The sequence below is a fragment of the Ovis aries genome, chromosome 12 (assembly GCF_016772045.2).
Source record: "Ovis aries strain OAR_USU_Benz2616 breed Rambouillet chromosome 12, ARS-UI_Ramb_v3.0, whole genome shotgun sequence".
In the NCBI taxonomy this organism is placed as follows: domain Eukaryota; kingdom Metazoa; phylum Chordata; class Mammalia; order Artiodactyla; family Bovidae; genus Ovis; species Ovis aries.
In genome coordinates this window covers 50,274,352-50,296,212 of record NC_056065.1, presented here as the reverse complement: position 1 = coordinate 50,296,212, position 21,861 = coordinate 50,274,352, and the positions used below count along the sequence as shown (strand labels likewise).

Below are 21,861 nucleotides of genomic sequence, written 5' to 3'. Positions count from 1 at the left end.
CATCACAAGATTAAGGGAAGTCTGGAGTGAAGGACTCGAAAGGCGCGCTCGCAAACCAGGCAGCGGGTCCCGGTTTTGGAGTTTCAGTTGTGCTAACCCGGGGTTCGGCCGGGCTGGAGTTAGCTCGGGGAACGCCTGGGCCCGCCGCCTCCACGACTCGGAGTTCCGCGCAGGGCGAGATGGGCCGGGGAGGCGAGGAGTGTAGCCCAGCGCGGTCCACGCTCCCGAGGCCCGCCGGGACCGGAGAGATCGAGTGAGCTGGTCGCGCTGTGGCCCCTGCCCGGCCCGGCCCGGCCCGGCTCCACTTACCCCTGCGCCGCCGCCGGTCCCGGAGCCTGAGAAGAAACAGCGCCCGGCGCGCGACAGGAATGTCGTCACTTCCTGCGTCGGCGCCGGGCTGATGACTAGCTAAGACGCGTCCCCGCCGGCGACTCCCGCCCTGAACAGAGTGGCGCTGTGCGTCACTTCCGGCCTTGGCGCAGGCTGGTGACAACTCTAGGGGCAGAGGCTCGGAGCCGGCAGGTGTCTGGACCAGCCTGGTTGGGTGGTCGTGACTGTGTCCCCTCTCCCCGCTCCCGTGACCCCGGGGTAAGATCCTGAATCTTCCTAAAAGGAGACGAATCTTGCTTACGGAGCGGGGCGTGGAGAGCGGTTACCGCAGGATTTTAAGCTGTGCGAAGGCCAGGGATGACAAACTTAGTGCTTACTCAGGCGCGCCTGCGAAGGTTTTTAAAGACGTTGAATCCTGAGGTTCGGCCTTAAACCTGCTGAAGTTCAAGCAGATTATTCTTAGAACCTTTGTGGTCCCAGAAAAATGGTAATGCGACATCGTGACTATCAGGAAGAGAACGGTAAACAAGTATCATTCACTTGCAGTGTGTGCACTCAGTCGTGTCCGACTCTGTGCGACCCCATGGACTGCAGCTCACCGGGTTCCTCTGTTCATGGAATTTTCCAGGCAAGAATACTGGAGTGAGTTGCAATTTCTTCCTTCTGGGGATCTTCCCAACCCAGTGACTGAACCTTCCTCTCTCGCATTTCCTGCTTTGGGAAGCGAATTCTTTACCACTTAACGCCACCTCCAGTTTACTACCTGGCCAGAAATGGAAAATGTAGAAAAATGTGACAAGAAATTAGGGCCCAAAGAGGGTTATGGAAATGAAATTCTTTCTCTTCCTGGAAAGAAATATTTTTTCTGTGCCCAAGCTTTTATTTTGCTTCCTGAGTTTTTGGTGACAGGAAAAACCTTCAAAAAAACAGATGAAGGCAGTAAGAACCCACCCATGTTCATTCACTTGAGTCTTACACAAAGGAGAAAACAAAGTACACACTGAACATTTATTTTACTTTTCCAGAACAAGAGTCCTAGATAGTTGCTACCATGGTAGCTCAATTTGGACAAAGCAACCAGTAGGCATCCACAGGATTAATTATACAGCATTGATGTATTACCATAGCAGAATACACAGTGACTCACTAAATTATGTAACCACCATTTTTCTAGGAAAAATTTATCTAATTGCATAAATACTGGAATAGGTGAAATAAAAAACATTAAAATTTTGAGTAATGTACTTTTAGTTCTCCACAGGTTTTTTTTTTTTGGGGGGGGGGGAGGTGTAAAGCAAGTATAATTTGGTTCTGATATAGACAGTTTATTCATATAATTTTCAAGTTTTTCAGTATGGGACAGTCACCCTCACTGTGACCCTCTGCAATGGTGGGTCCACAATACCCCCTGGGTGGGTTCAGACTCAACTCACACATCTACAGTCTAGAAATAGCACATCAACTGAATGCCAGTTTCCCTCAAGTTAAAAGCGAGAAAAAAAAGACTATGCCAATTAGAACAATTCCCAAGTCAGTCTGGACATCTAGACAAGGATGCAATGGCAGCATCCAAGCTCTCCGGAGAAGAGGAGGAAATACTACCGAGAGAGAAAACTGGAAGGTTTTATATCCAGAGCATCAGGGTGAGCAAGCCAAGTGATGGTCGGCACAACCACCTGGCTGCTCTTTGCTCTTCAGGAGAAACAGGCCAACTCATCAGGGAAGCAGGAGCGTTCTTATTATAAGCTAGGAAAATGAAAAGGTCCCAACCAGGGCATGAACGTATTCTGGAAAAGGACAGAGCCCTTACTACAACATTGGTCACAGGCAAACAGAAGAGGGTTTCTACCTGTAATAGCATCCTTGTTTAATTTTTCCAACCTAGGTAAATAGTGAAAATACTTCCAGGCCTCAGGAAGCACATCCCCTGGACAGATGTAAAAAGTCATGTTGCGTTTTTGTGGTCTCTGCTGATCTGTCTATAAATGACCATCCACAGGACAGTCAGTGCCACACGGGAGGCAAAGTCCCTCGGTTTGGGGCAAGTATTTCAAGGGCCTGTGGGTAGTGAGGTTCCACGTGGCTTACTCTTCGTGCGGCACTTTTTTATTGTGTGATTTACAAATTAAAGACACATTTTGGATTATGCAAGAGTACTCTCAGCTTTCCAAGGCAGATGATTTTAATGCTAATATGCAGGAAGTTATGACTATCAGATTTTTTTTTTTTAAAGCCTTTCATGCCACTCAACAGTGGAAATTTCCTTGAAAGCCAGAGATCTTTAAGTATTGACATAAGCAAGCAGATGACCAGAGTTGGAAGCCTGGTTCACGAGTTTGTTTACAAAGACATGGACAACGACCTCGGACCCAGAGGAAATGGACCTAGTGTTGGCATTGGTGCAAGCTGGCCTGTGACGGTTCAGTGAAAGGAACATATTAGAAAACTACTAGACAAAGTTAATTTAAAAACACGTCTGTACAGTTATTAAGCAAACGCCCAAGCAGGCTGTGGGGTTTGAGTCTCCTCCCAGAAACGCCCACCATGTGGACGACTTGGGGCAGAGTCAATGGACGGAATGCAGCCACAGCATGTGTCCTGTGGGTGCCAGGCCCCGGACTCCCTGCTGGGGATGAGGGGATGCCCCTAAAGCAGCTTTGCTAGAAACTGCCTCATTTACTAATAATTTAGGAAAATCTTTCTGGTCCCCAAATCTGGAAAATCAAGAGCCCCCTAACAACACTCAGACACAAGCAGCTGGCACCTGATCACTCTCAGATGACAGTCTCCAGCTGGTGACACACATGCTCCCCTTCTTCAATGTCTCGAGAGCAGCTGCAGGTGTTGTGGCCCCAGTCTGAAGGCAGAGGCAAGAGCCCCCCAGAAGTGGTGCTTTCCCTCTGGTCCTCACAGAGCAATGTGCTGCCCCAACCACTGCCCTGGCATCCTCTTTAGCTTTGTTTAGGGGTAAGCAGAAAAAGAGGAAAGAGGGGAAACCTGGGAAAGACGCCTGCTACCCTGTGGGGGAAGCTGCGCATGACCTGCCGATCTCTGAGCAACAAGGTCAGCTTCATAAAAGGTTGTTTGTAGTTAAAAGGCCCCACTTTTAACCCCTCATCAGGACAGACTTTCAAAGTTGGCAGAACTTAATGAGACGCACTTATTGCTCTTTGTTTCCAAGAGACTTGCTCTCCAGGAAGGGCTGGTTTATATTTTCCAGTTGAGAAGCCAACCAGAAAACCAGAGAAGCAATTAAGGCGCCAGGGCCTGGACAGCAGGGATTGTTCCCAAGACTCGTGGGCTACTTGTGCCCTCGGGTCGCTCCATCCCACAGGCCAGCTAGAGACAGGCAGGTGGCCAGCCCATGGCCCCTGAGTTGGGCTGTGCCTGACAAGTCCCAGAGCTCAGGTCTGGTATGTGGGAGAGGGGCTCCACCCTGAGCAGAAGTTCCAACAGGATGTGGGGCGAGGAGTAAAGAGAGAGGTGGAGCCTCAAACACCTGGCTGGCTGTCTGTCTGCCCTGGGGGAGGAGGGCCGGGCTGGGCCATGGGTCTGACTGGTTTACCCAGCACACTCCATGCATTTCAGAAGCCATCTGTACCTGTGTTTCCTTTTAAAACTTACACTGTCATTTAAAATGCAGCTTAACAAAAGTGTAAACACTCCACATTTGTCCTGCTCATCATTCGCGAGGCGGAAATCCTAACACCCTTGTCAATGAGACCAGGAGGCTCCAGACTGGCTGGGCGGAAACAGGGCTCCCAGAGCCCCTTTAGAAGAGCCTGCCTCTAACCTACGAGTACGGGAACAGAAGGGACACAGGCCCTCCCTGCCTTGTGGTCATCTACCTGCAGCTTTCAGGCCAGAAACCACATCTGGGTCTCGGTGTGTCAGGCGGGGGCAACCTGGCTGCCCACAAGGGACAGGACACTCTGGAGGTGGGAGGCTCAGCATAGCAGATGCAGGGAGGGGCAGCCCACCTTCCCTAAGTAGTAGTGATGCAACAGCTCCGCCTTGGGTAGAGGAGATAGACGCCCTGTCCTCAGGAGCAGGGAACCCCAGGTTCTCACCCCATCTGTCCCGTGCCACTCTGCCCACTGCAGTGGCCTCCGTGCCCTGGCCCTGGGGGCCTCAGCCTGGCCAAGCCCAGCAGAGCCCCCAGTGGCCAAGGAGCAGGGTGGACTCCAGCAGCTGCTGATGGCTGACATGCTGGAGCCAGTTCCCCACACTGGCTCCAAGTGAGGGGGTGCCCACTGGCACCTGGACACAGCTCCAGCTTCACAGCTGTCCCAAGTGGTCATCATTCACAGAGGAGTTGGGGCCTGGCCCGGCTGCTGGGGTGCGCAGAGGCTGCCAGGAGGAGGTTGTCAGGGGGCTCAGCCATGGCTCAGTGGCAGCTGTGTTCTCCAACCAAATTCAAGTTCCTGCCAGTTCTGACAGCCCCAGAAAAAAGCTGGAAAGGCTGCCCACCTTGCTTCCCACAATGACTGTGACCCGTAGAGCCAGGTGGTCCCACACCCGCTGTCCACGGGGAGGGAGAGGCAAAGGGGTTCCCCCGTCAGCGAAGAGGGTGTGGTGTGGTGCCCCCATGGCTTTGGGACTCAGTGGTGTGGCCGGGGGTCCTGGGGGAGCAGCAGCTCAGAGCTGCCATCCGGGGGCTGGGTGGTGGCCGAGGCCAGGCTCTGCATGGCCTCGCGCTGCTGTTGCTTGGCCTTATTGTAGAGTAGGACGCCAGCTGTGACCAGCACGGTGCCCACAGCTGACAGGCTGGTGACTTTGTTACCGAAAACGATGACGCTGAGCCAGATGGACAGGGCATGCTTTACAGTGCTGGCAACGCTGCAGGAGAGCAGGAAGGTGAGCAGGGGCCATAGGTGTGGTGACTCCACTACCCCCCTTTGTGTTGGGGTCCTACCTACTAGAACAGAGATCACAGAGAAGAGGGACAACAGAGCTGGGTAGCATCTTCAGGCTCAGCCTTGTGCCTTACTTTGTCCTTTCTTTGATGGAAATATTTCTAAGTCAACTGTAGGCATTATGACCTTTCACCCCCAACGCTGCAGCCTACTCGCCACAGAGTGGGAAGTGTTCCCTTAGGAAAGCTGTCTGGGAGTGACAGCATGCTGCTTGCTCACTGCTGGGACCTCGTGAGGATGCAACGACCACAAGGGTTTGTTTCCTGGGCTGCCATTATGGATGATTTAAAGTTAACTTTTGTATTTTTCTGCCATAAGCGATTTCCCTTAAAAAGAACCAGTTTCCTGTCTTTATATGGACCGTCACTAACAACCCCTGAAAAGCAAAGTTTCAGAGATATTTAGAAATAATTACTGTTGTCGTACAGGAAACAGACTCATAAAACATACTGACAATGTGAGCGTCAGGGTACGTGGCACTCAGACAGCCCTGAGAGCCCTGTAGGCCCCTCCCCCAGGATGTGGGAAGAGGCTGCCAGGTCTGAGAGCAGCACAAGGCCCCTGAGGCCCTCAGTAATGCGGACAGTCCTGCTCTCCCGTGACTGTTCTGAAGTTAAAGGACAAAGGGCATCTAAAAAGTTTCCACAACAACATGACAGCCAAATTCAAGGACAATCACTGGGTGGGTTTTCAGGCTTGCTGGCGACCTGGGCTCCTTCCTTTCTGTTACCAAAATCCGTCTGGTGTCAAATCAGCACTAAGGCTGTCTAGTTAGGGAAGAAGCTCATTAGACCCAAGCTTGGTGCTGAGTTCCCAGCAGGGACTCAGTGGCCACGTGGGGCTGCTGAGTGTGAACTGATAAAAGTCAGAAAAACAGACTTCAACTCCTCAGCACTCTGCCAGTTCCATATACTCAAAATCCATACACGGCCAGGGGCTCCCACCCTCCATCATCCCAGGAGATTCCCTGGACAGTGCTGTTCTGGGGAGAAGTACCTCACAACACTGAAAGGAACTCTCTTCTGTGCACAGATTCCCAGTGGGGATCCCCCTAAAAATCCATTTCACAGACTTTCCTATTCATGTTTCAAATGGCACCAATACAGAATGGCCAAGTAATTACGACCCCTGGGCGCAGCAATCACTACACTTATGACCCACAATCACACAGCCCTCTGATAAAAACGTCAGATGGCAAGCATTCCCCTCTGCATGTGACCCGAATGCACCTAATCTCCTGTCCTTACCTGAAGGTCACAGGGGAGATCCTTCCCATGAGGGCGTAGGCCGTGACGCTCTGCAGGTGGAACAGCACGCCGTCGGCCAGCAGCAGCAGCACCACGTCCTGGCTGTAGCGGAAGCTCCTCCCGCTCCTCCCGATCACCGGCAGGTCCTGCACCAGAGCCAGAGGGACGCCTGCTGCATGGACCCTGGGGAAACTCTGGTGGCACCTGTGCCCCGGGGTCTGGGTAAAGGGCATGACACTGCAGAGGACTCTGGGGCGGCACGTGGACGGCAATGATCAAAACTTTACACACAAAACACACACAGCCTCTAAGTACGTGACAAGAAGCCCAACATCACTGACCATCAGGGAAGAACAAATCAAAACTACACCAAGGGGGCTTCCCTGGTGGTCTAGTGGTTTAGAATTTACCTACCAATGCATGGGACGCGGGATCCGTCCCAGCCAGGGAACGAAGATCCCACATGCCACGTCGCGACCATGCCCGTGTGCCACAGCTGAGCCCGCACTCCAGGGCCGTGCTCCGCAACCAGAGAAGCCACCACAGTGAGATGCCCAAGCATAGTAGTGAAGACCCAGTGCAGCCAAAACAAACAGATACAAAGAATGCCTCGGGGGAAAAAACTACAATGAGGTACCAGCTCCCACTCATCGGGATGGCTACCATTAAAAAACAAAAACCAGAAAATAACAAGCACTGGTGAGGATAGGGGCAGTTGGACCCTGAGCACTGTAGGTAGGAATGCAAAATGGTGCGACTGCCATGGGAAAACAGACTAGTCAACCCTCAAAAAATTACACACAGAACTGCCATGTGATCCAGGACTCCACTTGTGGTCTGTACCCTGAAGAACTGACAGCAGGGTCTTGAAAAGTACTTACACACTCACATTCAGGACATTACTCACAACAGCCTAAAAGCAACCCAAATGTCCATCATTGGAAGATTGGTAAACAAAATGTGGTCCAGCCATATATCTGCTGCTGCTGCTGCTGCTGCTAAGTCGCTTCAGTGGTGTCCGAATTTGTGCGACCCCAGAGATGGCAGCCCACCAGGCTCCCCCGTCCCTGGGATTCTCCAGGCAAGAACACTGGAGTGGGTTGCCATTTCCTTCTCCAATGCATGAAAGTGAAAAGTGAAAATGAAGTCGCTCAGTCGTGTCCGACTCTTCGAGACCCCATGGACTGAAGCCTACCAGGCTCCTCCGTCCATCGGATTTTCCAGGCAAGAGTACTGGAGTGGGTTGCCATTGCCTTCTCCGCCATACATCTATTCAGCCTTTAACAGGGAAGAGGTCCTGACACCTGCTCCATCGTGGATGGACCTTATGACATGAAGCTGAGTGAAATGAACTACGTGCAAGAGGACAAATCTTATGTGATTCCACTTCTATGAGGTCCCTGGAGGAGTCAGAGTCACAGAGACACAAGGTAGGAGGGTGGGAACCAGGGGTGGGGGGAGAGGGTAACAAAATTCAGAACCCCTCCCCCAACGTATGTCTCTTTGGCGTAAGGATTATTTTTGAACTGAAAGCACTGAGAAAACAGCAGGTGCCAGAAGGGTGCTCTGACCTCTCTTTTCCTTCCCAGAAGCAGGAGACAAACCCCACATGGGAGCTGCCTCTTCCCCCCAACCAGGAGGAGAGGGGATTCAGGGGCCTTGTCATCATCCCCTTCGTCCCCCTTCAGCCGCCCCAGTGTCTCAGTCACTTGCCCACAATCACCTCCTCATTCACCCTGACGTGGAAGCACTGAGGTTCTGCCACATGTTTGGGGGCTTCATTTGCTTTGGCATCACATGAAGCTCGTATTATATGAACTTATGTCCTTGTCTCCTGTTGATCTAAGTCAGTTTAATTCTCAGGCCCAGCTGGAACTCCTGGGGGTGGAGTAAGTCTTGCCCCCTCCACCCAGTGGGGTGGTGTGGTGTGAGGAGTTAGCATTTAATGGGTCAGAGCTTCAGTTTGAGACGATGAAGAAATTGGGGTGATGGTCACACAACGATGTGAATAACGTACCTGATGTACACTGGGAAATGGCTAGAATGGTAAATTTGATAGTATTTTATAATAATAAAATAAGTTTAGATGTGATTGTTCTTTCACTCAACCATTCCAATCCAAGAACAGAACCCAGAGGAAAATCCTCACCCACTTAAGACATGACACACGGAATTCCCTGTTATGTGCTGCATGTACACAGCAGTGGCAGGGCCAGATCAGCACGTCTGGTGGGTCAGGGCAGAGCTTGGACTGGACAGCCCAGCGCCACTGCGTTGAGACAGGTCCACACAGACGCACACCTGTGCTCCTACGGGACTCACGACACACGTCAGCAGGTCTGTGGCCTCACAGACACACCGAGGGAGCAGTTGCACTAGGAGGGGGCGTGCGAGGGGCTGGGGAGAGGCCACTCTGTTTGACATATTTCTGTCCTGTGACTTACTCTACGGTCGTCACAATGTTTTTAAGTAAGAGAAGAAATAAGGAACACGGCACGAGTTCCCTGTTGGCCTTGTGGTCGGGACTCAGCTCTTCCACTGCTGTGCCCAGGGTTGGGGAACGAAGATCCTGCAAGCCATGAGGTGTGGCCAAAAAGCAACACAAGAGTGTGCCTAACACCCTTCTGCCAAAGTTTCCAGAACTGGGGCTGCAGCCCGGCCCTCGCAGGCACCGGACCTGCTTGGGTTTGCATCAGTCAGGCCTCCTCAAGCACATGGCAGCCACACAGTGCCAGGCTCACCCCCTTGAAGGTGACTGTGATGGTGGGACTCACCATGAAGAAGATCCAGGCTGGGATGAGCATAGCCACAGCTGCTGTGCTAGTGTAGAACTGCAGCTCCGCAGCCCTGCAGGACAGGGCAGGCGTCTGAGCCTCCCAACCCCTCCAGCCTCACCCTGGCCTCCCCTACCCTGCCCCCAGCCTCGCTACCCACTTCTCCCCTGCTACAGGACAGTGACAGCATCCCTGGCTGAGAGCAACTGGAAACAGGTAGGTTTTTCTCCCCAGTTTCAACAAGGTTCTTTTAAAGGCACCAGGGAAATGGAAGGGTCAGGGCTGGGGCACAGGGAGGTCTGGGAGGGTTGGGGCTGGGGTCCAGGGTGCTCTGGGAGTGTTGGGGCTGGGGTCCAGGGCTCTCTGGGAGGGTTGGGGCTGGGGTCCAGGGCGCTCTGGTCTCTGTGGGGCAGTGACACTTACGAGAATCTGTATTTGTCCCCACTCAGGAGTTTTTTGGAGAAAACGTTCTGCAAACTAGAAGAAAGAAAAGAGATTATGTGAGCTCAGAGGCCACCTCATTCGAAGTGCCTTGTCCTCTGGAAACAGGTACACGTGGGGCATCCATGAGCCAGGCTGAGCTGCCCCTTTCACAGGTGGGGTAAGCTGAGGTCTCAGAGGTGGAGGGCATACCTGGGGTTACCCAGCTCTGCACAGAACCCCTCTTGGCACCCAGAGCTCCCACAAATCAGCTGCAGCCACAGGACAGACAGTATGAGCACAGGAAGACCCAGGCAAACAGGGATAGAACTCCTGGCTGGGAAGGCCAGTGGTGGCTGAGAGGAGACAGGACAGTGTACAGCTTCCAGACCACGAACACTGCCCCCAGCTCTGGCCAAGGGGACTTGAACCAAAGTGAGGCTGGTGGAAGACACTCACAGGTCCGCCCCCTCTAGGGCTGACACTGCGGGCCAGTGGGAAACCTGGCAGGACTCGTGCGAGGATGGGCCCTGCAGGATTTGGCCAGGAGGTCTGAAGCATCTGCAGGTGAGTGAGGAGGCCTCTGAGACCATCCTGTGCTGGAGTTAACAGGTGAGATACAAACTGGGACTGAGCTGAGTTTCCGGGAATTAGAGAGGCAGAGAAGAAGGCTGAAGGAAACACAGCAAGTGTCAGAGGGAATGAAAGGTGGTTTCTCGTTTTACTCATGCACCACTCAGAAACTCTCTGGTCTCTCTCAAGTACCAGCAATGACACAAACTTAGACACCTCCCTTCTCCCCTCAGAGATGGTGACGCGTGAGGAGCAGGCTACGTGCAGCTGTCAGCCATCGGGCCTGATGCCCGTACTCCGGCAGTGGGACACGAGGCCCCACGTGCCCAGCTCCCACCCTGCAGACTCACCAGTCCATGATGTTGGTGGACAAGGCGGCTGAGAACCCCAGGAAGTTGAAGCTCATCTCGGTGGCAGTGCACAGTGCCAGGCCACCCATGACCGGGATGAGGGAAAGGTTGACCAGTAGCCCTGCAGAGGGAGAACACATGGCTGGCCTGCAGTGCCCCTCAGTGGACCCAGCTGCCCCCTAGGGGTGCTCTGCTCACTTACTTCTCACTGAAGGGAAAAAACAGCACATGCCTGTGTCACCCACTCCGGCCAGGCACGTGGGGCAGAGGGCTCCACACCAGAGTTGCCAGCTCCAAGCCCCGATTTCTGCACCCTACCCCACAGTCCCCAAGCTCTCACTTGTGAAACAAAGGGGCTGAAGGGTGGTCTCTAGGGAAGGCTAGAGGAGGAAGGAGGCCCCACACCTCAGGGCGTCCAGCCCGCCTGCCTTCATAACCAACAGTCTTGATAGGAAGGTGGAAAGTCCTTTCTGGACAACAGAAAACTTTGTCACTGGGCACAGGGCCTCCGGTCCCCCCACCTCCCATGCCTCTACTTTGATTTCAGACATGGCATTTCATTTATCTTGAAATTCAAAGCAGACGAAGGGACAAGCCCTCATGCTTAGCAAAACAGAGCAGGAGTGCAGCCCTCAGACAATCTGGTAACCTCCTGAGACTGTGACCACTACCCCGCCCAAGACAGTGCTGTCCACACAGCAAATGCATGGGCCTGTGAGGCCTCGAGTGTCACCACGGAAGGAGATGTCTGCTGGGCGTGGACCACACGTGGGGCTGTGGCTGGGAGGCCACCAAGGAGGCAGATGCCTGCGCGGTGGGCGGCGGTGGGCGGCGGTGGGCTCAGGGCTCTGCTGGGGCTGTGCCCGTTGCCAGGACCCATGAGGCTGCTCTGCTGGGGTGCCTTCAGGCATCATCCCTCTGGGGACTACCTTGGCCCCACAAGTCTGGGTACCTCAGTCATTCTCCCCAACCAATTGCATTTTATCAAGATTTCCTAATTGTTCCAGCAAGACAGCGTCTTCTCCACGGCCTGACGTTCCCAAGGCCCTTGAAGTCCCCTCTGTGTGGTGAAGGCTGCAGTGTGGTCAGGCTGTTTCCCGCTGTGTGGGATTGCAGGAACTGCGGTCACACTTTGATCTGACTCTGCTTTACCATCACCTGCACACTGGCTTGGCTCCAGGGGCGGTCTGCGAGATGCCCAGTTGTGCCTTCTTCCCACCACCTCCTCCCCAGGGTGCTGGGTGCTGCCTGGTTTTACCTTCTGGCCATTTCCTAATTGAAGCCGACTCAGCTCCCTCTCTGGAAAAGGCGATGGCACCCTACTCCAGGACTCTTGCCTGGAAAATCCCATGGATGGAGGAGCCTGGAAGGCTGCAGTTCCTGGGGTAGCTAGAGGTCAGACACGACTGAGCAACTTCGCTTTCACTTTTCACTTTCACACATTGGAGAAGGAAATGGCAACCCACTCCAGTGTTCTTGCCTGGCGAATCCCAGGGATGGGGAAGCCTGGTGGGCTGCCATCTATGGGGTCACACTAAGTCGGACACGACTGAAGCGACTTAGCAGCAGCAGCAGCTCCCTCTCTGAGCAGCACTCCTACCCCCAGGACCCCACCCCCTACAGGCTGGCAGGAGAGTCAGGGACATGTGTGCAGCTGGATACTGTCTGCCCCGGGCCAGCTTAGAGATCTGTGATTGAGTCCCATCTGCTGAACCTTGGAGGGACACAGAGGCGCACTGAGGCTGGGCGTGGGGGGCTGCTCACCAGTGTGTTCCCCCAGGACCGTCCGTGACAGGATCACAGTGAAGATGGGAGCTGAGCTCTTCACGGTCTCAGCAAAGGACACTGCCACATTTTTCAGGCTGACTAGACCCAACACCACTGTTGCAAACCTAAGACAATCAAAAGCCTCACGAATCAGTACATTCCCTCCCTCAGGAGTCAGCCTGGAGGGTCCGCCCCCACCCTGCTCCCCATTCCCAGGATCACTTGATGCTAATAGCCAGCCAGCTAGGGGAAGAGGTTTCACAAAAACAAAAAATTCAGACACCCAACCTGAAATGTCAGCGGGCTTACCTCATCAGGCCCACGAACAGCATGGTCATGATGAAATTGGGTGGGTAAGAAAGCCGAGTTTTGTGCTGATACAAACAGCAGGGAACGAATATTTTAACACAGCCGATAAGCGTGGTTGAGAGCATCTGCACAGCCCCTGGAGGAGGAGACGAGGCCCGTGAGCAGAGGGGTTCCCCAGGGCTCTGTCCCCACCAGCCTGGGCAGGTACCTAGTGAACAGACGGGTTCCCCGGGGCTCCATCCCACCAGCCCAGGTGGGTGCCTAGTGAACAGAGGGGTTCCCCGGGGCTCCATCCCCACCAGCCCGGGCAGGTACCTAGTGAACAGAGGGATTCCCTGGGGCTCTGTCCCCACCAGCCCAGGCGGGTACCTAGCATGCTGGGTTCCCCTTCCAGCAGGGACAGGATGTACTTGTTGAGAAACAGGGTGCAGAAGCTAAAGAAGAACCAGAGCGTGAGGTAGGTCAGGGCGCGGGCGCCCCACACGCCCAGGTCTGCCTCGATGACGGTAGTCTCCGTGACGGTGACCGTGAGCACCTGCTCCTCCGGGCTGCCATCGCTCTGGCCCAACGCGATCTTCTCACTCCGGTGGCTGAACACGGGGGCCCAGGCCAGGAGCGGCCGTCCCCCAGGCTTCTCGCCAGGGCCCGGGTCCAGCTCCACCAGGGCTGGGGGCTTCGCAGATGCCGACATCTCAGGGGTGGCAGAGGGCTCGGGTCAGGGACCCAGGGACAGAAGTGGCAGCCATGGTGACACCGAGAGGGGCGTGGGCTGGAGCTGATGGAAAGGACGGGACGAGGTTGTCGTGAGCAGCCAAGCTCCGGCCAGGTTCAGTCACCCCCTTACAGTAACTTAAAGCAGACTCGGGACCACAGTCGGCGGCCACGCGTCCAGGAGCCCCAAAGGAGCAGGAGCGGGCGCCCTGCTGAGACCACGGCCTACACCAGCCTAGCCTCCCTTCCCTCCCCACACACCCGACCCTCCAGTAAGTCCCGCCCAAAGCACCTGGTGACCTGGCCTCCTCCAGCTGCCCTCCTCCCTCGGCCTCTCCCTCAGCTCGGCGAAGCCTGTGTCTTCACCGCCCCCTGCCCCCACCTCAGAAGCTGTCTCCAGTGCTCTGCATCTCTCTCCACCCACCGGGACCGGACAGAGCCCAGAAGGGGCCACCCTGAGCTCCCTCCCACCCAGCTGGCTCTCCAGCGCTCAGCACCCTCCCCCACCCCTTGATGTTTCATCCAGAGTTTTGAGCTGTCCTTGGTGGGAGGGCTGACCAAACCAGCCTGTTCCCCTTGACTTTCCATTCCTCCTTTGCATCATCTCTTTCATGGTCCAACAGTTCTTCACCCGGGACCTGACAGTACAGTCCCCATCCTTCAGTGGTCAGCCATCTCCAGCTTGAGGGGGCAGTTTCTGAGCAAAGACCCTGGGAGGAGGAGACTCTTCTTGAACCTGAGGGCCTGCCTGCGGGCGGGCAGGGGGCTGCCTCCGTCTTGTGGCCAGGAAAGCACGCTGCTCCCTCCACAGACTCACACCAAGTCTTGGTTTCTCCAGAGAGGCCTCCCTCAGCCCTGAGACCACACGCAGTCAGACCCAGCCTCTCATGTGTGCTGGCGGGTGGGTGCTTCAAGTTTTGGCTTTTTTCCCCGCTGTGCCACACAACTTATGGGATATTAGTTCCCCAACTAGGGATTAAACTCGAGCTCCAGCAATGAGAGCAGAGTCCTAATCACTGGACTTCCAGGAAATTCCCAGTTTGGGCTATAAACAGTGTCCCAGTGACGACCACCAGCCCAGGAGGCCTGGCTTCTCCTCCCCAGTGACACCAAACAGGAAGTCCCAGCCCCTGGCCCATCCCCCGCCCCCAAGCAGCCAAGCCGCCAGCAATGTCCTGGTGCTGGCGTTTGGGGGATGCCCATCATGTTTTCACCTAACTGCCAGGTGTATGTAGAAGAAGCATCAGGTATTCAGCTTGCTGTGCCACCCACCAAAAGGGCTGGCTCCTCTACCATTACCGCCCCAGGCCCAGTTCTGCTCAGGCTTGTGATGGACTCGTGACCTCCAATGAACTCTGGACCTCTGAGTCCAGGTGGACTTGTGACCTCTGACTCCCACCCAGGCCAGGGCTCCTGGCTAAGCTGCCCCTGGCTCCCAGTGTCCACCTAGTGTCCTCACGCACTCCACAAGCTCAGCAACACTTGGGGTCGCCGGGCACCCAAGCCTCCACATGCACACTGACCCTGGGGACACCACAGCTGTCCCGACACACCCCAGACCAGGACGGATGCACCCGGCCCTCCTGTGGGCTCCACTTCCCCACAAGACGCACAAGCCCTTCGACCCCTCTGGCACTGCTGGGGTCAGATCTCCACCAACACCCCGTCCTCCCTCCTCTTCCTGGCCTGGGCCCCGTTCCCTCCAGACAATACCATGCTGGGAGCTGCACCTCCATGGGCAGCCTGGGCTTCTGGTCACCCTTCAGTGCCCTGGCACCTGAGCCAAGGAGATGGTGGGGGCCAAGTGCCCATCGAAAAGCGGGCGGTGCTGCTCTAAAAGTCACCAGAAGCGGGTCCCCTGGAAACAAAGACCAGGGCAGGAGGGACGGAAACCTCACCCAGGGCACCAGGCTCCCAGGGAGCTCGACTCAGGCGGGCCTGGATGTGGGCGCTCCAAGGACCCCCAGTGGCACACAAGGAGCGCGAGGGGTCAGGCAGCAGACAGCAGGGACCACCCTGACCAGGATCCTGCCTCTGGACACAGTCTGTAGGCGCTAAAGCAGCCCAATCGGGGCCCTGCACCAGAGGGAGGGGTCAGGTGCCCTGGAGAACTGAGTTGATTCCAACTCAGTCTGAGGACCTTCCTGGGTGAAGATCAAAGATCAGCAATCACCCTGAGGGTTGGGGAGGAGTTACCTCCCGGAAACTCAAGGAGAGACAGACGCAAACTCGAGGAGGGACAGAAGGCAGGATGCAGTCCTGCGGACAGACAAGAAACTGTCAGGAACAGATCAGTGGGAGGAAAAAATGGAAAGCCTAGAGAGGAAGCGACCACGACCCCATGGTGGCCTCAGACTATCTCCCAGCAGGGCGTTAGCCAGTGACCAGAGCCCATCACAACTTTACTCCCCAGAGAAATAAGCGGTTGCCCCCCCATGGAGTCACCAAAGTGGAACCCCCAGGGATGACAGACACCACGCGTCCTGATCCACCACACTGAACCTGGTGCCACTGCAGTTTCCCTGCCATGAGCGCAACTCTGACGGTTGAAAGAAAGCCGAGCAGAGGAGGCTGGACGGCAGAGGGCTGAGCACCAGGCCAGGGTGCAGATCCTCACAGCAACCATGCCCCGGATCCTGCCAACGCCAGCACTTCCTAAACACTTATGCCCTTGGGAACCAGTCCACGCTCCATGTGCTTAAAAAACAAAAATGCCCACATCAATAACACGTCTAGATACAAAGTCTCTAAAGCGCAATGCAGACAGAAATACCTAAACCAAAGCACAACTCAGAGGAACAACTTCAGCCCACTGAGGAGCGAAGGGAAGGAAGCGACTGGGGAGCCTATGCATGGGTGCTGAGGTCAAGCGCGGGCTCCAGACGAGACCTGGGCAAGTCTGGTGGGGAGCACTTAAGGAGGGGCAGACAAGGGAGTGGGCTGGGTGGAAGTGGGGGCCACAGTGTGCCTGCTTCCATGTCCATGTGCGACTCTGCCCATGCGGAGGCCTGGAACAGGGACGCCCCCGCAGCAGGGGCAGAGCTGGTTTCTGAATCTCTGCTCTGCTGAACCGAATCAGCCTCCTCGCAGAGAAGGCTGAGTTCAGGGCTGGGGCCACAGCTGGGCCGGAAGGAGGGTGGGCTCCTGGATGGCACAAGGCCAGCGTGAGGGGTGCCTGCCAGCGAAATCCAGGCGGATTGAGAGAAAGCAAATAACAGCAAAGGGCCAGCACACAGACGACCACCAGGATCAACAAATGAGGAAAGCTGTTCCTTCAGGTACAGGGTCACATGACTGACGTGATGTACCACCAGGCCCCTGGCTGCAGCCCCAGGTGAGACCCACCAGAAGAGGCTGGAAGCTGGTGAAAGTTCAGCAGTGACATGATGTTCTTCAGTCTTAGTTACGTCCTTACAAGGTACTGGGCAACTACAAAGAGCACGATGGAGGCGCAAAAGGGAGAAGGGAAGGAGACTCCATTGAAGAAGGGGGGCTGCCCCCCAGATACTTGGAGCAGGCCACATGCTGCACTGGTGCAGAGACGTGTAAACAAGCTGGGATGCGGGGCCCAGGGTCTGTGCACCGGCAGAACCCAGATGCAAGACAGAGCGGGGCTGCGGCTTCCGGGAGAAGGTGGCCTCAGCTCCCTGATACCAGGACAACTGTCATCCGTGCCAGTAAAGAGAGACCAGATCCCAGCCTCACAGCTCCACACATACGCTAACAATTCACAACATCCACAGGGCACTTCCCAGGAACCAGGCAGGGTCCGACCCAGCAGGGCACACATAATGACTCCATGGCTCTTCCCAACAATCCTGGGGAGGCTGCTGTCACCGTGTGAGACACAGCTTCTGACCAGGGTTGAACCTGGGCAGCTGGGCTGTGGAATGCAACCGTGTGAAACCTCACACTTAGAAGAAAACGTAGGGAGTATCTTCCTGATCCTGGGGTAAGAAGAGAGTACCGTTTTTTTGGCTGTGCTGCACAGCCTGTGGCACCTTAGTTCCCTCACCAGGGACTGAATGCAGGCCCGGCAGTGAAAATGCCAAATCCCACATTGGACCACAGGGAATTCCCAGAAAAGAGCATCTTAGACCAATCCCCCAAAGCATTACCCACAAACATAACAAATCAGATGAGGTGGCTAAAGGAAGAGCTCCTGTGCTTTCACAGTGCATCATGATGTAACACCAACACACTAAACGACAAGTGACACCTGGAGGGGTCATGACAACACGACAGGGAAAGAGGATGGATACCTACAATCAACAGGAAACGTGGGTAACACGCCAGGAGGGAGACAATGTCCACACGCCTAGTGAACAGGAGAGGAGCCGTCAGCTCTGCACCTCTGGACAACACACACCCAGCTGGAGGCTCAGAGCAACAGTACACTCATGACCCCACAGATTCTGTGGTCCAGGCAGTTGACCAGCATGATGGCGGAAGGGGCTGGGGTCTCACCTCCAAGCCCACACGTGCAGCTCCAGCAGCTGTGAGGGGAAGACCCTCCACAGGGCTGTGTGCACAGCTTCAGGCCTGTATCAGGGCTGGCGGCTGAGAGCCAGCGGCCACGGAGGCCGAGTCTTCTTGGAAACTTGGCCCCTTAGTATTTGCTGGACAGCGCTCATGAGAAGCCCACCCTCAAGGAAGGGGGCTACAGAGGGTGAGAACGCCAGGAGGCAGGGTCACAGGTGTTACCTTGGAGGTCACTGACCAAAGGTGCTGACCTCATCCATGGTCAGGGAGATACACATCACCCACCCCTACTGCCAAAAGCCATCAGGTCTGACAACACCCAGAGCTGCTGGGAGGTACGGATCCAGAGGCCTGAACATGGCTACAGTGAGGGGACGGTACCAGAACTGGGAGAGGACTGGGCACCACGCTGAGAGGGACATACCTGCACACCCTACAAACCAGAACCTCCATCCTTGAGGGTCCCCCAGAGATGTCCAGCAGGAGTGCCCAGGGCGGGACTGCTGGTCACCACCACCAGGAGTCACAACTATCCACCCACGAGGAGTGAGAAACGCCTGGTGGCACCCACAGCTGACGGTCAGCTGGGTCCTCTTGCTCAGATAGCAGGCGGGCACATAGCACTTACCGCTGGTCACTGGCCAGAGCAGCAGTCCTGTGCAGAAGGCCTGTTCCCGGGTGCAGTGAAGCCCCTCAGCGGCTGTGCTGGCATTGCGCATGGAGGCTGGGGGCAGCGGCCTAGAACCCAGCAGGTCCAGCTCAGCCAGGCCCACTGGGACCCCAGCTGCCCTCCCTGGCTCTGACCGCCGTCTTCTTTCTGTCTCTGTGACTCAAGGCACTTTCACGAGAGGCAGTTCTTATCCTGTGAAAAGCCAAAGGTCATCAGCCCAACCTGATAACGATGAAAACTGACCTCACCCAGGGCGGCCTGGAGATGGGGCGGACCAGGCTGAGCGCAGGGTTTGTGGGGCCCCCCACCTCCAGGCTCCTGGTGACACAGGTTTGAATTACTGCCCTCTGGGCTTATAGCACAAATGACAAGAACTGTAATGTAGCCTCTTCCGCTCAGCTCGGAGCCAGTAGCCTATGAGGTGGGGGTTGATTCCACTGTGCTCCTGTCCAAAGCCTCCATAGGACAAGGTCCAGATGGGGCACTGAAAGGAAACTAGCATCACGTTGCAAAAAGCACATACATGATGCTTTCACATGCAGGCACTGAGACCCTCCCAGCCTCCACCAACCCTGCAACAAGGCTGCCTGGGGAGGCTGCCTGGTTCTGAAACATGGGCGGCCAGGACAACCAGGGCACATTAACCACTGAAGGGAAACTCGGGGTGGAAGTTACTGACAGGAAGTTGTCAACTTTCCCATCCAGTTTTGCAGAACCCTGAATTCTGAGGCCCATCAGTCAGATGTTAAGAGTCTTCTGTTCTACAAGCAACTCAGGACACTCTCAAACACCTGGTGAGGAAATCTAGGTCGCTTCACACTGTCAGCAGGGCAGTTTATATAAAATACACTGAAAGTCTACAAATTTCATACTCTTAATTCAGAAATTCCACCTCTAGGGCTTTGTCCTAAAGAAATAATCCAACAAAGGCCCAGGCTTGTACATGCAAAGATGTTCAAAAGCTTTGTTTTTAAGACTGAGAAGCTGACACTGGCTAAGTGTCAGATTAAAAAAACTAACAAACTCTGTCACATAATGGGACGCTGTAGCCCTACCAGTTGTGACAAAAATATATTTGTCATAGAGAAAATGAGAGCAGAGTCAGAGTTACAAGCTCTCTGAACATTGTCTTCAGGTTTAAAAAGTACCAACGGTTCAGAAGAACACAGGCCAAGGTAACAACTGTGGTCAACTCTCAGAGGCAGAATCTCAGATCCTTCAGTTTTCTTTTTTTTTTTTTTTCGCATTTTCTCCAATTTCTAATTTATTTGCATTGAAAATTGATTTTTTAACAAGACCTACTATATATAAATCAGGGAACCATAGCCAGTATCTTATTATAACCTATGATGGGATGGAAAAGAATGACAAAGAACGTTATGTATGTACAACTGAATCACTTTACCATACACCAGCAACAAACACAACACTGTAAATCAACTATACTTCAATTTTAAGACAAAAATAATTTCTTTAATGTAAAAACTTTTCCTGTTCCCTCTCAATGTTCCTTTTCAGGCAGTTTAATATTATTTCATTCTGCTTTAAAATGTTACTTGCAAGTTAAAGGATTTTGGGTAAAACATTGCACTCTACTGAAAAACAAAGAACTTTAAGCCATTAAACAAAGTCTGCTTCTAAATAGTTTTTTTTTTTTTTAAACAGCAGTGGCGGGTGAGCAAGATTTTCAAGGCTTCAGAGCGTGAGCGCTGGGGGAGGAGGGGGCGGCACTGCAGGCCCCATAAAACCCCGTTCAGAAAGTAGGCTGAGAACTACAATGAAGTCTTAGCTCTGGGCCTGACTGGGAGTTTCCCAACCCAATTTACAAAATAACAGTTTGCTAGGACCCGCGCCTGGCAGGACGTCAGTCATTACATAATTTCCAGTTTTTTTTAATCCTGCGAAGACACCAACTGCAATGAATTTGCTGCGGGCGACTGTGCCTGGAGCGGACAGAGCACCTTTGCCCGGTTCTTTCAGGAGCGGCTGCACCTGCTGCTCCAGGGCCGTGCCCACTTCGGGGCGCATCGGTGTGGGGGGGGGAGGGTTTAAACGCAAGAGCGCAGACCCTGTGTCCCCACCTCCGCCTCTGTCAGTACCCCCAGGTGTCCAGGCGCTGTGGGCCTCGCGGACTCCCAGCTCCCGCCCCGCCTGTGCCCCGCCCGCCGCGGGCAGATTTGGAGCGGGAACTTGGCGCCGGCCTCGGAGACCTAAGGTCCACTTGGACGCCTGTAAGGAGTGGCTGGGGCCCACGTGGTGGACGTTGCAGGAGCGGACCCGGCATGAAAGCGCTAGGGACGGTTCCTTCCCTCCCACCCCCGGGCGGCCTCGGACGGCCAGGCGCGCGTGCCAAGGCCCGGGGTTGGCCGAGTTGCCAGGGAAAGCGGGGGGTCGGCAAGGACTCAAAGGGCGACCCCCGGAGGTGACCCGCCCCGCCAACTTTATTCAGCCCTTCACCCACCAAGGAGCCCCCGGGTAGACGCCGAGCCTCAGGGACGTGAGCCCGGCCCCGCAGCCGGGCGGGGACCCGGCGCGCCGGAACGGACGGAGCGGTCATCTAAGGCCTCGCCGCCCCCTACTCCACACAGCGACCGGCCCTCATCCCGGTGACCGCGGCTCAAGGAGCCGAAGACTGCGGGTCGGGCTGGGTGGGCGGACCCGGAGAAAACCCACAGGTCCCGGCGGACGACGGGGCGGGGCCGGAGGCGGAGAAGCCGCTACTAGCCCGGAAGCCACGCGCCGGAAGTGACGCGTCTGAAGTCCGCCGCGGCTCCTACCGTCCCGCGTGACCCATCCCACGGGACTCGTTCCGCAGTGTCCTGAGGGTCCGGGCTTCTCAGCTGCCGCTTGGGTGCTGGCAGCGGGGACGCTCTGCTGGGCGATTCCCGCCGTGGTCGTCCCCTTGGCACCCCCTGGGCCGTACCACATCAGCCCACATGGGGATAGTGCTGTTGGGTGATGGAGACCCCCGTGGTCATCCCCTTGGCACCCTTCGGGCCGTACCTCATCAGCCCAGGTGGAGGTGGTGCAGCTGGGCGATTGCGGCTCGCGGCCTTGGTACCCTCCGGGCCGTAATGCGTGGCCCAGGCGAGGGTGGTGCAGCTGGGCGATGGCGGCCCCCGCAGCCTTGGTCCCCTCCGTGTTGCAGCACCTCGGCCCAGGCTGGGGTGGTGCTGCTGAGCGATGGCGCCCCCTCGCGGTTGTTCTCTTGGCACCTTCCGGGCCGTACCATCTCGGCCAGCGGGGCAGGTGCTTCTGGATAACGGCACCCTCTCACGGTCGTCCCCTTGGTATCCTCCGGGCCGTACCAAT

General features: G+C 55.5%; 1 protein-coding gene across 11 annotated transcripts in view; it reads right to left on the bottom strand.

The window, feature by feature from the left end:
• Window positions 1–21,731, bottom strand: part of CDK11B (cyclin dependent kinase 11B) — a 40,650-nt gene extending 18,919 nt beyond the window's left edge. For 3 of the 11 annotated variants that reach the window (XM_027975767.2, XM_060396534.1, XM_027975771.2), the window contains exons 1-10: window positions 21,553–21,731; window positions 18,508–18,741; window positions 13,056–13,461; window positions 12,687–12,822; window positions 12,375–12,502; window positions 10,611–10,731; window positions 9,691–9,744; window positions 9,268–9,340; window positions 6,908–7,102; window positions 6,494–6,639 (exon numbers count right to left, since the gene is read on the bottom strand). In XM_027975767.2, coding sequence (XP_027831568.1) covers window positions 6,494–6,639; window positions 6,908–7,102; window positions 9,268–9,340; window positions 9,691–9,744; window positions 10,611–10,731; window positions 12,375–12,502; window positions 12,687–12,822; window positions 13,056–13,377 — 1,175 coding nt within the window. In that variant the 5' untranslated portion in view covers window positions 13,378–13,461; window positions 18,508–18,741; window positions 21,553–21,731. Of the gene's footprint in view, window positions 1–97; window positions 374–1,324; window positions 5,170–6,493; window positions 6,712–6,907; window positions 7,103–9,267; window positions 9,341–9,690; window positions 9,745–10,610; window positions 10,732–12,374; window positions 12,503–12,686; window positions 12,823–13,055; window positions 13,462–18,507; window positions 18,742–21,010; window positions 21,186–21,552 lie in introns of those variants that run through there. The other 8 variants (XM_027975773.2, XM_060396535.1, XM_042257405.1 and 5 more) reach the window with 7 other exon arrangements.
• Window positions 21,732–21,861: the final 130 nt, after the last annotated feature.